Source organism: Vipera ursinii (genome assembly GCF_947247035.1).
Source record: "Vipera ursinii genome assembly, chromosome: Z".
Classification (NCBI taxonomy): domain Eukaryota; kingdom Metazoa; phylum Chordata; class Lepidosauria; order Squamata; family Viperidae; genus Vipera; species Vipera ursinii.
Window position 1 is genome coordinate 104146021 of NC_139517.1, and position 11067 is coordinate 104157087.

Here is an 11067-nt window from a genome sequence, read left to right on the forward strand (position 1 = left end):
AGGGGGTGTGAAAGCCCTAATAATTTAATTTTAATTTAATTTAATAATATTTATATACCGCCCTTCTCCCTGAGGACTCAGGGCGGTTCACAGGGCAGAATAAAATACTAAATACAAACGTTAAAACAAGATTAAATAATTGCCCATATTAAAACAGTTGGAATCAAATTCTAAAACACCAAGATTAAAATTAAAGCACAAGAATAAAAACCCCACCAATCCCCATCAGGCTAGGCCGGCTTGAACAAACAGAAACGTCTTGAGATCGCGACGAAAGGAGCGAAGATCGGGCGCCATCCGGAGCTCTACCGGTAGCTGGTTCCACAGCTCCGGAGCGCCCACAGAGAAGGATCTCCCCCTGGGGACCACCAATCGACATTCTCTGATCGGTGGCACCCTGAGGAGGCCCTCTCTGTGGGAACGCACAGGGCGCAGGGAGCTTGATGCCGGCAGCAGATGTTCCCCAAGGTACTCCGGCCCCATGCCATGAAGGGCTTTAAACACTGTTACCAGTACCTTGAATCTCACCCGGAAGACAACTGGCAACCAATGCAGCTCACGGAGCAGCGGTGTAACGTGGGAGTATCGGGAGACTCCCAACACAACTCTCGCGGCTGCATTCTGTACCAGTTGGAGCTTCCGGGTGGTCCTCAAGGGCAGCCCCATGTAGAGAGCGTTGCAGTAGTCTAGACGAGAGGACACGAGCGCATGAGTGACCGTGCACAGATCATCCCGGCTAAGATAGGGCCGCAACTGGCGCACCAGGCGAACCTGGGCGAAGGCCCCCCTAGTCACAGCTCCTATATGGTCTTCCAAGGTGAGCCGTGAATCTAGGAGGACTCCCAAGTTGCGAGCCCTATCCACGGGGGGTAATAGTTCACCCCCCATAGCCAAAGGTGGAACATCCGAATAAACCCGGGATGAAGGTATGCAAAGCCACTCAGTCTTGTCGGGGTTGAGCTGGAGTCTGTTCCTCCCCATCCAGACCCGAACCGCCTCCAGGCACCGGGACATCACGTTGAGGGCATCACTGGGGTGGTTTGGGGTCGAAAGGAAAAGTTGGGTATCATCAGCGTACTGATGATACCCAACTCCAAAGCCACGAATGATCTCACCCAGCGGTTTCATGTAGATGTTGAACAGGAGAGGCGAGAGGACCGACCCCTGAGGAACTCCACAAATGAGAGACCTCGCGGTCGACCTCTGTCCTCCTGCCAACACCGACTGCGAACGTCCCTGGAGATAGGAGGAGAACCACTGTAAAACTTTGCCTCCCACTCCCAATCCCCTGAGACGTCGCAGCAAGATACCATGGTCGATGGTATCGAAAGCCGCCGAGAGGTCTAATAGGACTAGAACAGAGGAATATCCCCTGTCCCGAGCCCTCCAGAGATCATTCACCAGCGCGACCAATGCCGTCTCCGTGCTGTGCCCGGGCCTGAAACCCGATTGGTACGGGTCTAGATAATCCGCTTCATCCAGGACCAGAGGGAGCTGATGCGCCACCACACTCTCAACAACCTTCGCAAGAAAGCGAAGGTTGGAGACCGGACGAAAGTTGTTTAATACAGCTGGGTCCAAGGCAGGCTTCTTGAGGAGAGGCCTCACCACCGCCTCTTTCAAGACGGCGGGGAAGCAACCCTCACTCAAAGAAGCCGATAAAACTGCCTGGAACCAGCTGCGTGTCCTCTCCCGGGCTGCATAAACCAGCCAGGAAGGGCACGGGTCCAATAAACACGTGATGGTGCTCAGCCTCCCCATGATCCTGTCCACTTCCTCCGGAGTCACAGAATCAAACTCCTCCCAGATGATATCGACAAGACCGCCAGTGTCCTGATCGTCAGACTCTGCCCAGTCAGAGTCCAGACCGGTCCGAATCCGAGCGATTTTGTCCGACAGATGTTGGTTAAACTCCTCGGCACGACCCTGCAAGGGATCCTCCCTCACCTCCTGATTTAGGAGGGAGCGAGTCACCCTAAACAGGGCGGCCGGGCGATTATCTGCGGACGCGATAAGGGTGGCGAAGTGGTTAGACCTCGCCTCCCTTATCGCAGCGAGATAAGACCTAATGTAGGCTCTTAGTCGCAATCGGTCGGATTCGGATCGGCTGGACCTCCAACCGCTCTCTAGGCCCCGTCTCCGACGCTTCATCTCCCGAAGCTCCGCAGAAAACCATGGAGCTCGACGGGATCTGCACCGGGTCAGGGGCCGCAGGGGTACAACTCGGTCAAGAGCCTCAGTGGCCGTCCTTTCCCAGGCTTCCACTAAGGCATCTGCCGAGCTGTGAGCAAGGGAGACAGGTGGGGACCCCAGCGCTGCCTGGAACCTCTGGGGATCCATTAAGCGTCTGGGGCGGTACCATTTAATTGGTTCCAAACACCCACGGCGGGGGGTGGCAAAACGGAAGACCAGCCGCAGGAGATGATGATCGGTCCATGACAGGGGCATAATAATTGGAGAGCCCCCACCAAGATCATCTAACCACCGTCCAGATAAAAAAACTAGGTCAAGGGTGTGGCCTCCCTCATGAGTCGGTCCCGAAATTACTTGCGTCAGGTCCATGGCCGTCATGGAAGCCATGAACTCCCGAGCCAACTCAGATGATCCTCCCAGCGATGGTAGATTGAAGTCCCCCAAAACTATAAGTTTCGGGAACTCAACCACCAGCCCAGAGAGGACATCGAGCAGCTCAGGCAGGGCTGCTGCTGCGTGACTAGGCGAAAGGTACACCAGCAGCAAGCCCAACTGCGCACCAGGGCCGCATCTCAAAAAGAGAGACTCACACCCGACTATCTGAGGAACAGTGGCCTCCCGCGGACACAAGGTCTCCCTCATAACAACCGCCACACCCCCACCCCTACCCTGAGCCCGAGGCCGGTGCAGCACCCGGAAACCTGGTGGGCAAAGGTCAACCAGAGGAATCCCGCCCTCTGGGCCCAACCAAGTCTCCGTGATGCAAGCCAGGTCCGCCTGCTCACCCTCGACCAGATCACGAACGAGAGGAGCCTTATTAGAGACGGACCTGGCATTCAAATACACCAGCCGGAGCTCAGGGGGCTGCACACCCTCACTCCCGGGACCTTGGGGTAGAGCCAGAGGGTCGGAGTGCCCCACCGCTTGTAAGCAGCGGAGAGGCCTTCCCTGAGATCGATACGGCCCTCTGCTCCTACATCTGCTGCCATTCCCTGATGTCGTGGGGATAGGTAGCCCCACGACCAGCCCTGGAGCCCTGGAGGTGACCGACCCCCGCTCCTCCCCCCTGCGATCTCCATCGGCCCTAGCCAGAACAGCGGTAGTTGGATAGCCCCCCTTATCCAAACAACCAAAAGAACCCTCCCGCCTCCCTAACCCCCTAAAAAATTTTGAAAGAAAAATAATCAGGGGCCTCTTATTAGGTCTACGTCGAAGGCCCCTACCCGTGCCCAGCCAACTCTCAGGGTCCCAATAAATGGGCCCTTCCTCGAGGTTATAATCGGCTGGCAAGGCGGGTCGCACCCAGGAGGGGGGAGCACCCCTGAGGGCGCACAAGTCCGTGGAAGAATATTTAAAGGAAGGCATAAATAGCAGTCCGGATCGCAGGCAGTCCATAGATAATAGTCCATAAGGAGGATCTATTCGGAGAGGGAGTCCCAGGCCTCCGTCCAGCCGCTGCCACTCAGCTGGATAAACCCCCCGGGCAGGCCTGCCACCGTCCTCTCACTACGGCATATAAGCAGGCATATACATAAGCAGGCATATACATAAAATGAAGGCTACTGCTAAGTTTGAAAACCGCCCTGAGTCTTCGGAGAAGGGCGGGATATAAATGGAATTTTAAAAAATAATAATAATTGAATGAAAATTGATGCATTTCAGTTTCAGTAAAAGCACAATATTCTTCAGCAAAAATATAAGTGATAAATGATACACATTGTTTAGTGAACTGATTTATTGTCAAGTTCTCTTATAACTTTGCTAATTGCTGGTGGGCATCCATTCACCTGGCCACCACATGACAGATGGGGTAACTTTGTCAGTTTCATAGAAAACAAACAATATATTTGTGTTGTGAGAATTATCAGAACTCTAGAAAATTATTTAAAAAGCATTCCGTTGACTTTCTCTTGTAATCTGATCCTAATTTCCTAATCAAAAGTACTGAAAAGAATTAAAAAGCAATTCATCAACTGCATAAGTTCTATTTTGCTCTAAATTCAGCAGAAAAAAGTTCACCTATGAAAAACTGTTCCCAATTATACAAGGAAAAAATTATAATTTAATATTTTATATTAATCTTAATCTTTGCTATTAAGATCAGAACACTTTAGATAAAAATTAACTGTATATACAGGTACAGGTATAGATATGGTATAGGTCAGGGGTAGGCAACCTTGGCTCTTTTATAACTCATGGACTTCAACTCTCAGAATTCCCGAGCCAGCATGGCTGGCTCGGGAATTCTGGGAGTTGAAGTCCACAAGTCATAAAACAGCAAAGGTTGGCTACCCCGGTATAGATATAAGTGTATATATACATTATACATAATACCCACACACCCATACTAATTATAGGAAAAGTTAACATACTAAATGAAAGCATAGTTACTATGCCATAGTAAATATATCTTGAGCAAAAGATATAACTCTAAAGATGTAACTCTAATCCCATTTATTACACACAAAAGGATGTAACTATTTATAAATGACCTTACTCTGCTAGCATATAAGTGCAGCCAGAGTAGTTTGATGGAAATGCTCAGCATTTTTATCATTTATTAGTGAAACAAAATGTTCTTTCAGAATACCTCTCTTAGCTGCACTATTAGAACTACTTTAATTATGGTTCATATATTTCATAATTTTAAATCTGAGAACAGTTTTGTTGAGGTTCTGAGATGTTTTATTTCTGCCATGGTAAATATATAGGTTATTAATTTCCACTAAAATATATAGTGTGTTAAAAGTTAATCACAGAATAGATTAAAAACACTTCATGTACGAGATAAGATAATCTATTATCATTCGATATTGTAATATTTAAAATATAGAATAAAATAGCAATGAAAATTAAATGTAGCTTATCAATATGAACTATGTCTTTGCAAATTTGACCATGCAAATACAAATTTGACCATGTTAAGAAATACTTCCACTTCATGGATTACTGCCTTGTCGTGGAGAAGGGGCTTGCATAATTCAATGAAGCTATGAGGTATGCCGTGCAGGGCCACCCAAGACAGACAGGTCATAGCAGACAAAACGTGATCCACTGGAGAAGGAAATGGCAACCCACTCCAGTATCTTTGCCATGAAAACCCTATGGACAGTACCAAAAGGCAAAACGATATGACGCTGGAAGATGAGCCCCTCAAGTCGGAAGGTGTCCAATATGCTACTAGGGAAGAGCAGAGGGCTAGTACTAATAGTGCCAGAAAGAATGAAGCGACTGGGCCAAAGCCGAAAGGACGCTCAGCTGTGGATGTGTCTGGTGGTGAAAGGAAAGTCCGATGCTGTAAAGATTTTTTTTCTCCATAGGAACTTGGAATGTAAGATCCATGAATCAAGGAAAGCTGGACGTGGTCAAACAAGAGATGACAAGACTGAACATCAACATCTTAGGTATCAGCGAACTAAAATGGAGAGGAATGGGTGAATTTAATTCAGATGACCATCAGGTATACTACGGCGGGCAAGAATCCCTCAGAAGAAATGGAGTAGCCTTCATAGTCAATAAAAGAGTAGGAAAATCAATACTGGGATACAATCCTCACAATGACAGAATGATCTCAGTTCGAATCCAAGGCAAACCATTCAATATCACAGTAGTCCAAGTCTATGCCCCAACCACCGGTGCTGAAGAGGATGAAATTGACCGTTTCTGTGAAGCCCTACAGCACCTTATAGAACTAACACCAAAAAATGATGTCCCTATCATCATGGGGGATTGGAATGCTAAAGTAGGAAGCCAAAAGATAGGCAGAATAACAGACAAGTTTGGCCTTGGGAGTACAAAATGAAGCAGGGCACAGGTTGATAGAATTTTGTCAAGAGAATACGATGGTCATAGCAAACACTCTTTTCCAACAACCCAAGAGATGGCTCTTCACATGGACATCACCAGACGGTCAACACAGAAATCAGATTGACTATGTGCTCTGCAGCCAAAGATGGAGAAGCACTATACAGTCAGTAAAAACAAGACCAGGAGCTGACTGTGGCTCAGACCATGAGCTTCTCATTGCATAGTTTAGGCTTAAACTGAAGAAAGTAGGGAAAAGCACTAGGCCACTCAGGTATGAATTAAATCATATCCCGGTTGAATATACAGTAGAGGTGACAAATAGATTTAAGGAATTAGATTTGATAGACAGTGCCTGAAGAACTATGGACAGAGGTCTGCAACATTGTACAACAGGTAGCATCCAAAACCATCCCAAAGAAAAAGAAATGCAAGAAAGCAAAATGGCTGTCTGCGGAAGCTTTGAAAATAGCTGAGGAAAGGAGGAAAGCGAAAGGCAAGGGAGAAAAAGAAAGATACGCCCAATTGAATGCAGAATTCCAGAGAATAGCTAGAAGAGATAAGAATGCCTTCTTAAATGAACAGTGCAAAGAAATAGAAGAAAATAATAGAATAAGGAAGACCAGAGATCTTTTCAAGAAAATTGGAGACATGAAAGGAACGTTTAATGCAAAAATGGGCATGATAAAGGACCAAAATTGCAGGGACCTAACAGAGGCAGAAGAGATTAAGAAGAGGTGGCAAAATTACACAGAAGAACTATACAAGAATGAGCTTAACGTCCCTGGTAATCACAATGAGGTGGTCACTGACCTCGAGCCAGACATCCTAGAATGTGAAGTGAAGTGGGCCTTAGGAAAGTTGAGCAACAACAAAGCTAGTGGAGGTGACAATATTCCAGCTGAGCTATTCAAAATCTTAAAAGACGATGCAGTAAAAGTGCTACACTCAATTTGCCAGCAAATTTGGGAAACTCAACAGTGGCCACAGGATTGGAAAAGATCAGTTTACATTCCAATTCCAAAGAAAGGCAGTGCCAAAGAATGTTCAAACTATCGCACCATTGCACTCATTTCTCATGCTAGTAAAGTTATGCTTAAAATCCTACAAGCTAGACTCCAGCAGTATGTGGATCGAGAATTACCAGAAGTACAGGCAGGATTTCGAAGAGGCAGAGGAACTAGAGATCAAATTGCCAACATACGCTGGATCATGGAGAAAGCTAGAAAGTTCCAGAAAAACCTCTACTTCTGCTTCATTGACTATGCTAAAGCCTTTGATTATGTGGATCAGAACAAACTGTTCTTAAAGAGATGGGTGTACCAGACCATCTTATTTGTCTCTTGAGAAACCTATATATGGGCCAAGAAGGAATAGTGAGAACTGGACACAGAACCACTGATTGGTTCAAAATTGGGAAAGGAGTCCGGCAAAGCTGTATATTGTCACCCTGCCTATTTAACTTATATGCAGAGCACATCATGAGAAAGCCAAGGCTAGATGAATCAAAAGTTGGAATTAAGATTGCCGGAAGAAATATCAACAACCTAAGATATGCAGATGATACCAATCTAATGGCAGAAAGTGAAGAAGAACTAAAGAGCCTCTTGTTGCGGGTGAAGAAGAAGAGTGCAAAACTTGGGTTGAAGCTTGACATTAAGAAAACCAAGATCATGGCATCCGGCCCTCTCAATTCCTGGCAAATAGATGGGGACGAAATGGAGGTAGTGACAGATTTTATTTTCCTGGGCTCCAAGATCACTGCAGATGGAGACTGTAGCCAAGAAATTAAAAGACGCCTGCTCCTCAAGAGGAAAGCCATGACAAATCTAGACAGCACATTAAAAAGCAGAGACATCACCCTGTCAACAAAAGTGCGTATAGTCAAGGCTATGGTCTTCCCAGTTGCAATGTATGGCAGTGAAAGTTGGACCATAAGAAAGGCTGAGCGCCAAAGAATTGAGGCCTTTGAACTATGGTGCTGGAGAAGACTCCTGCGAGTTCCTTGGACTGCAAGGCGATCAAACTGGTCAATCCTAGAGATCAACCCCGACTGCTCTTTAGAAGGCCAGATCCTGAAGCTAAAACTCAAATACTTGGCCACCTAATGAGAAGGAAGGACTCACTGGAGAAGAGCCTAATGCTGGGAAAGATTGAGGGCAATAGAAGAAGGGGACGACAGAGAATGAGGTGGCTGGATGGAGTCACTGAAGCAGTAGGCGTGAGCTTAAATGGACTCCAGAAGATGGTAGAGGACAGGAAGGCGTGGTGGAACATTGTCCATAGGGTCGCAATGGGTCGGACACGACTTCACAGCTAACAACAACAAAGAAATACTTATAAATTTGCATAGATGCAGCTCCCTTTCCCAAAACAATAAAAATCAGAGAAATAAAATATGAATCTGAAACCATATACACTTCTGTATACATTTGTCTTATTTCAGCTTCAAAAATGATACGTTTTCCTGTCAAATGCAGAATTCCTCAATCACTGAATAAAAAAGTGAGAACAACTAAAGCACTGGGTGTCACCATACTGCATAAAAAGCAGCGGGTAGAAAACTGCTAGAGCATGACAAACAATGGAGTTATAAAGTAAAACATTCACAGTAACACATTTCTACATGAAAACTTTCTAAGGGTAACTGATTGTCCACCTGTGTATCTTGATATTTCCCATTAAAATGTTGAACAATTAAAAAGAATTAGAGAAGTTTTGTCCTTAGATTAGAGTATCTTTTGTGTGCATAAGTATGTTTCAAAAATGAAAAAAAAATCAATCCACTTGTACACATATTCTCTCACTGTCTTTTTCTGTACAACAGGATCGTTTAAGGAATTAATTCTTAATTTCTAGTAACTATGCTGAATACATTACAAATCTTACCAGCTAGTGTCCAAAATTTGTGTTTAATTGAAAAAGTAATGTATATGTGACAGCATTTTTCAGCATGTACTCACATGGCATGTGTTTTCTTGGTATACTACATAAAACAATTGTCTACTGTATTTCCATCAGCTTGGTAGATTTGTATCTTTTGGATTATATGCATTTTACTAAAACAAAAACATAAAAGTTAATATGATGGGGTCTGAACAAGTCCAAGGCTTCTTATATATCTAAAGGCAAACATTATTTAAGAAAATCCAAATCAACCTGGCCTAATCCATAAATATATGCATGTATTTTATTTCTCTACGATTACTGCACAACTTTGCACAAAAGTAAAAAATAGTTGACAAAATAGATGTTTGTCTTTGACAAAACATTCCAGCATACCAGTCATCACCTGATTTTCAAATCAAGAACACGTGAAGTAAAAAAAAAAAGTAATGTCCTGTCACTCTCTATTCTCAGAATCTGGGGAAGTTATTGTTTCTCAACTGCCACCTGAATGCATGCTTCTATGTAATCTGGATTTGCATTCAGGAGTTTATTTGTTACCAAGTCTTGTTAGCAAAGAATGCCAGAATTAAAAAGCCAAGGATCTTGCAACACTTTAAGATTGAAGAATGTATTATCACATATTGTGATTCTTGCAGATAATTAACACTATACCTCAATGCTTTGAACTGCTATACATATTGGAACTTATTCCCAATATGGTATTCCTGTTAGATTTCAGCCCAAAGCTCTAGTCTAAACAACTTTACAAGACTGTGGCTCATAGTGCAACAAATACTAAAATCACAGCTACCTCTGCCATTGGCATACTAGCTATAGCTGTTTAAATATCCTTGAAATCATCTTTGAAAATTACATTGGAACTGATGTCAAATAACCTTGCTGTTTTATTTCTCTGTTTCTAAATTTAACCTGTTTAAAAACAGAGCTAGTTTTTTTTAAAAAAAATCCCATAACCTAGTTACTTCTCAGTACTATTTTGTCCCACCCAACTTAATAACAATAATTCTGAGAAAGTGTATTATGTTCAGAAGCTACAGAAGAGCATTTGGGATAAAATTTTACCTATGCCTCATTGGGTGTGGTCAATATCAGAAGCTCTTGCCAGATAATAGAAAGATATTAAATATTTCCAAAGACAAAAAGGCTGAAAGCACCTGAGAAAGTGAGCTGTGAAATGCACTAATGCAAATAACAGATTCGCTAAAGATCCAAGGAGAGTTGCTGTTTTTGTAGCAGAACATTGAGGAATGGCAAGAACAGCCTACATATGAATGTCAGATGATGTCTTCTTTACCCACTTTATCACTGACTAAATCACATTTGGTCAGGTTCACACAATACATTATATTCGGCTGGCAAACAGCCACGGCTGCATTCACACAGCTGTCCAATCACAATCCAGGAATCTACCTTATGGCTTTATGTAACCTGTACCCAAACAATTCGCCTCCCCTTAGCCAGCTGAACCACGGCTTAGTCAACTGGCCTGAGGTTGTGGGTTCGCCCAACAGGAGGGTTGGTTACTTTGCGGCTCCGTGTTTCGCGGCAATTCAGCCACCTCCACGCACGTGGTAACTGCGCCTCGTGGGTGCCCTTCGCCGTGGCTTCCCCACGCTCCCAAGTCGTACCTGCAGTGCCATAACGAGCGCCGGGGGATTCTCCAGTAAGTCCATCTGTATCTCTTGCGCCGCCGCCGCTACTTCTGTGATAGGAGGCGATTTGGACAGGTCACTTTGGACCATTGGAGATAGAAGGGGATCAATTCCAATAAAGAAGCGCTTCTGCGAAGCAACAGCAAAGGATTCCCCCTTTCGTCGAGCCGAGGTTGTTGCCGCTGGCTCTTCTCGAGGAAAGCAAATCCCTCAGGATCGGGCCATCTTGAAACGTTTCAACGCTTCGCCTCCCTTTAGCCGACCGACTGAGGACAGGGCGAAGGAAAGGAGAGGGTTACAAAATAGGGTGGGGGAGAAGGCTCTGGGGTCTGGTCCAGCGGCCCCGCGCACCGTGCCTTGCCTTGCCTCGCCTCGCCTGAAAAAGCGCGGCTCTAGCTTCGGAGGATAACTGCTACTACGGTTGAGGGGGAGGAGACAGGGAGGCGCCTGAGTGAAGCAGAAAGGGACAACCGAGAGACCCTTTTCTTTTCTCTATTCCACCCCTTCC

General features: G+C 45.2%; 1 protein-coding gene across 3 annotated transcripts in view; it reads right to left on the bottom strand.

The window, feature by feature from the left end:
- The window catches only part of CACNB2 (calcium voltage-gated channel auxiliary subunit beta 2), a gene marked incomplete at its 5' end in the record, with an annotated part of 225721 nt that extends 215072 nt beyond the window's left edge, over window positions 1-10649 (bottom strand). For all 3 annotated transcript variants that reach the window (XM_083376243.1, XM_083376246.1, XM_083376242.1), the window contains one exon: window positions 10536-10649. In XM_083376243.1, coding sequence (XP_083232369.1) covers window positions 10536-10649 — 114 coding nt within the window. The remainder of the gene's footprint in view (window positions 1-10535) is intronic.
- Between the last annotated feature and the right edge of the window lie 418 nt (window positions 10650-11067).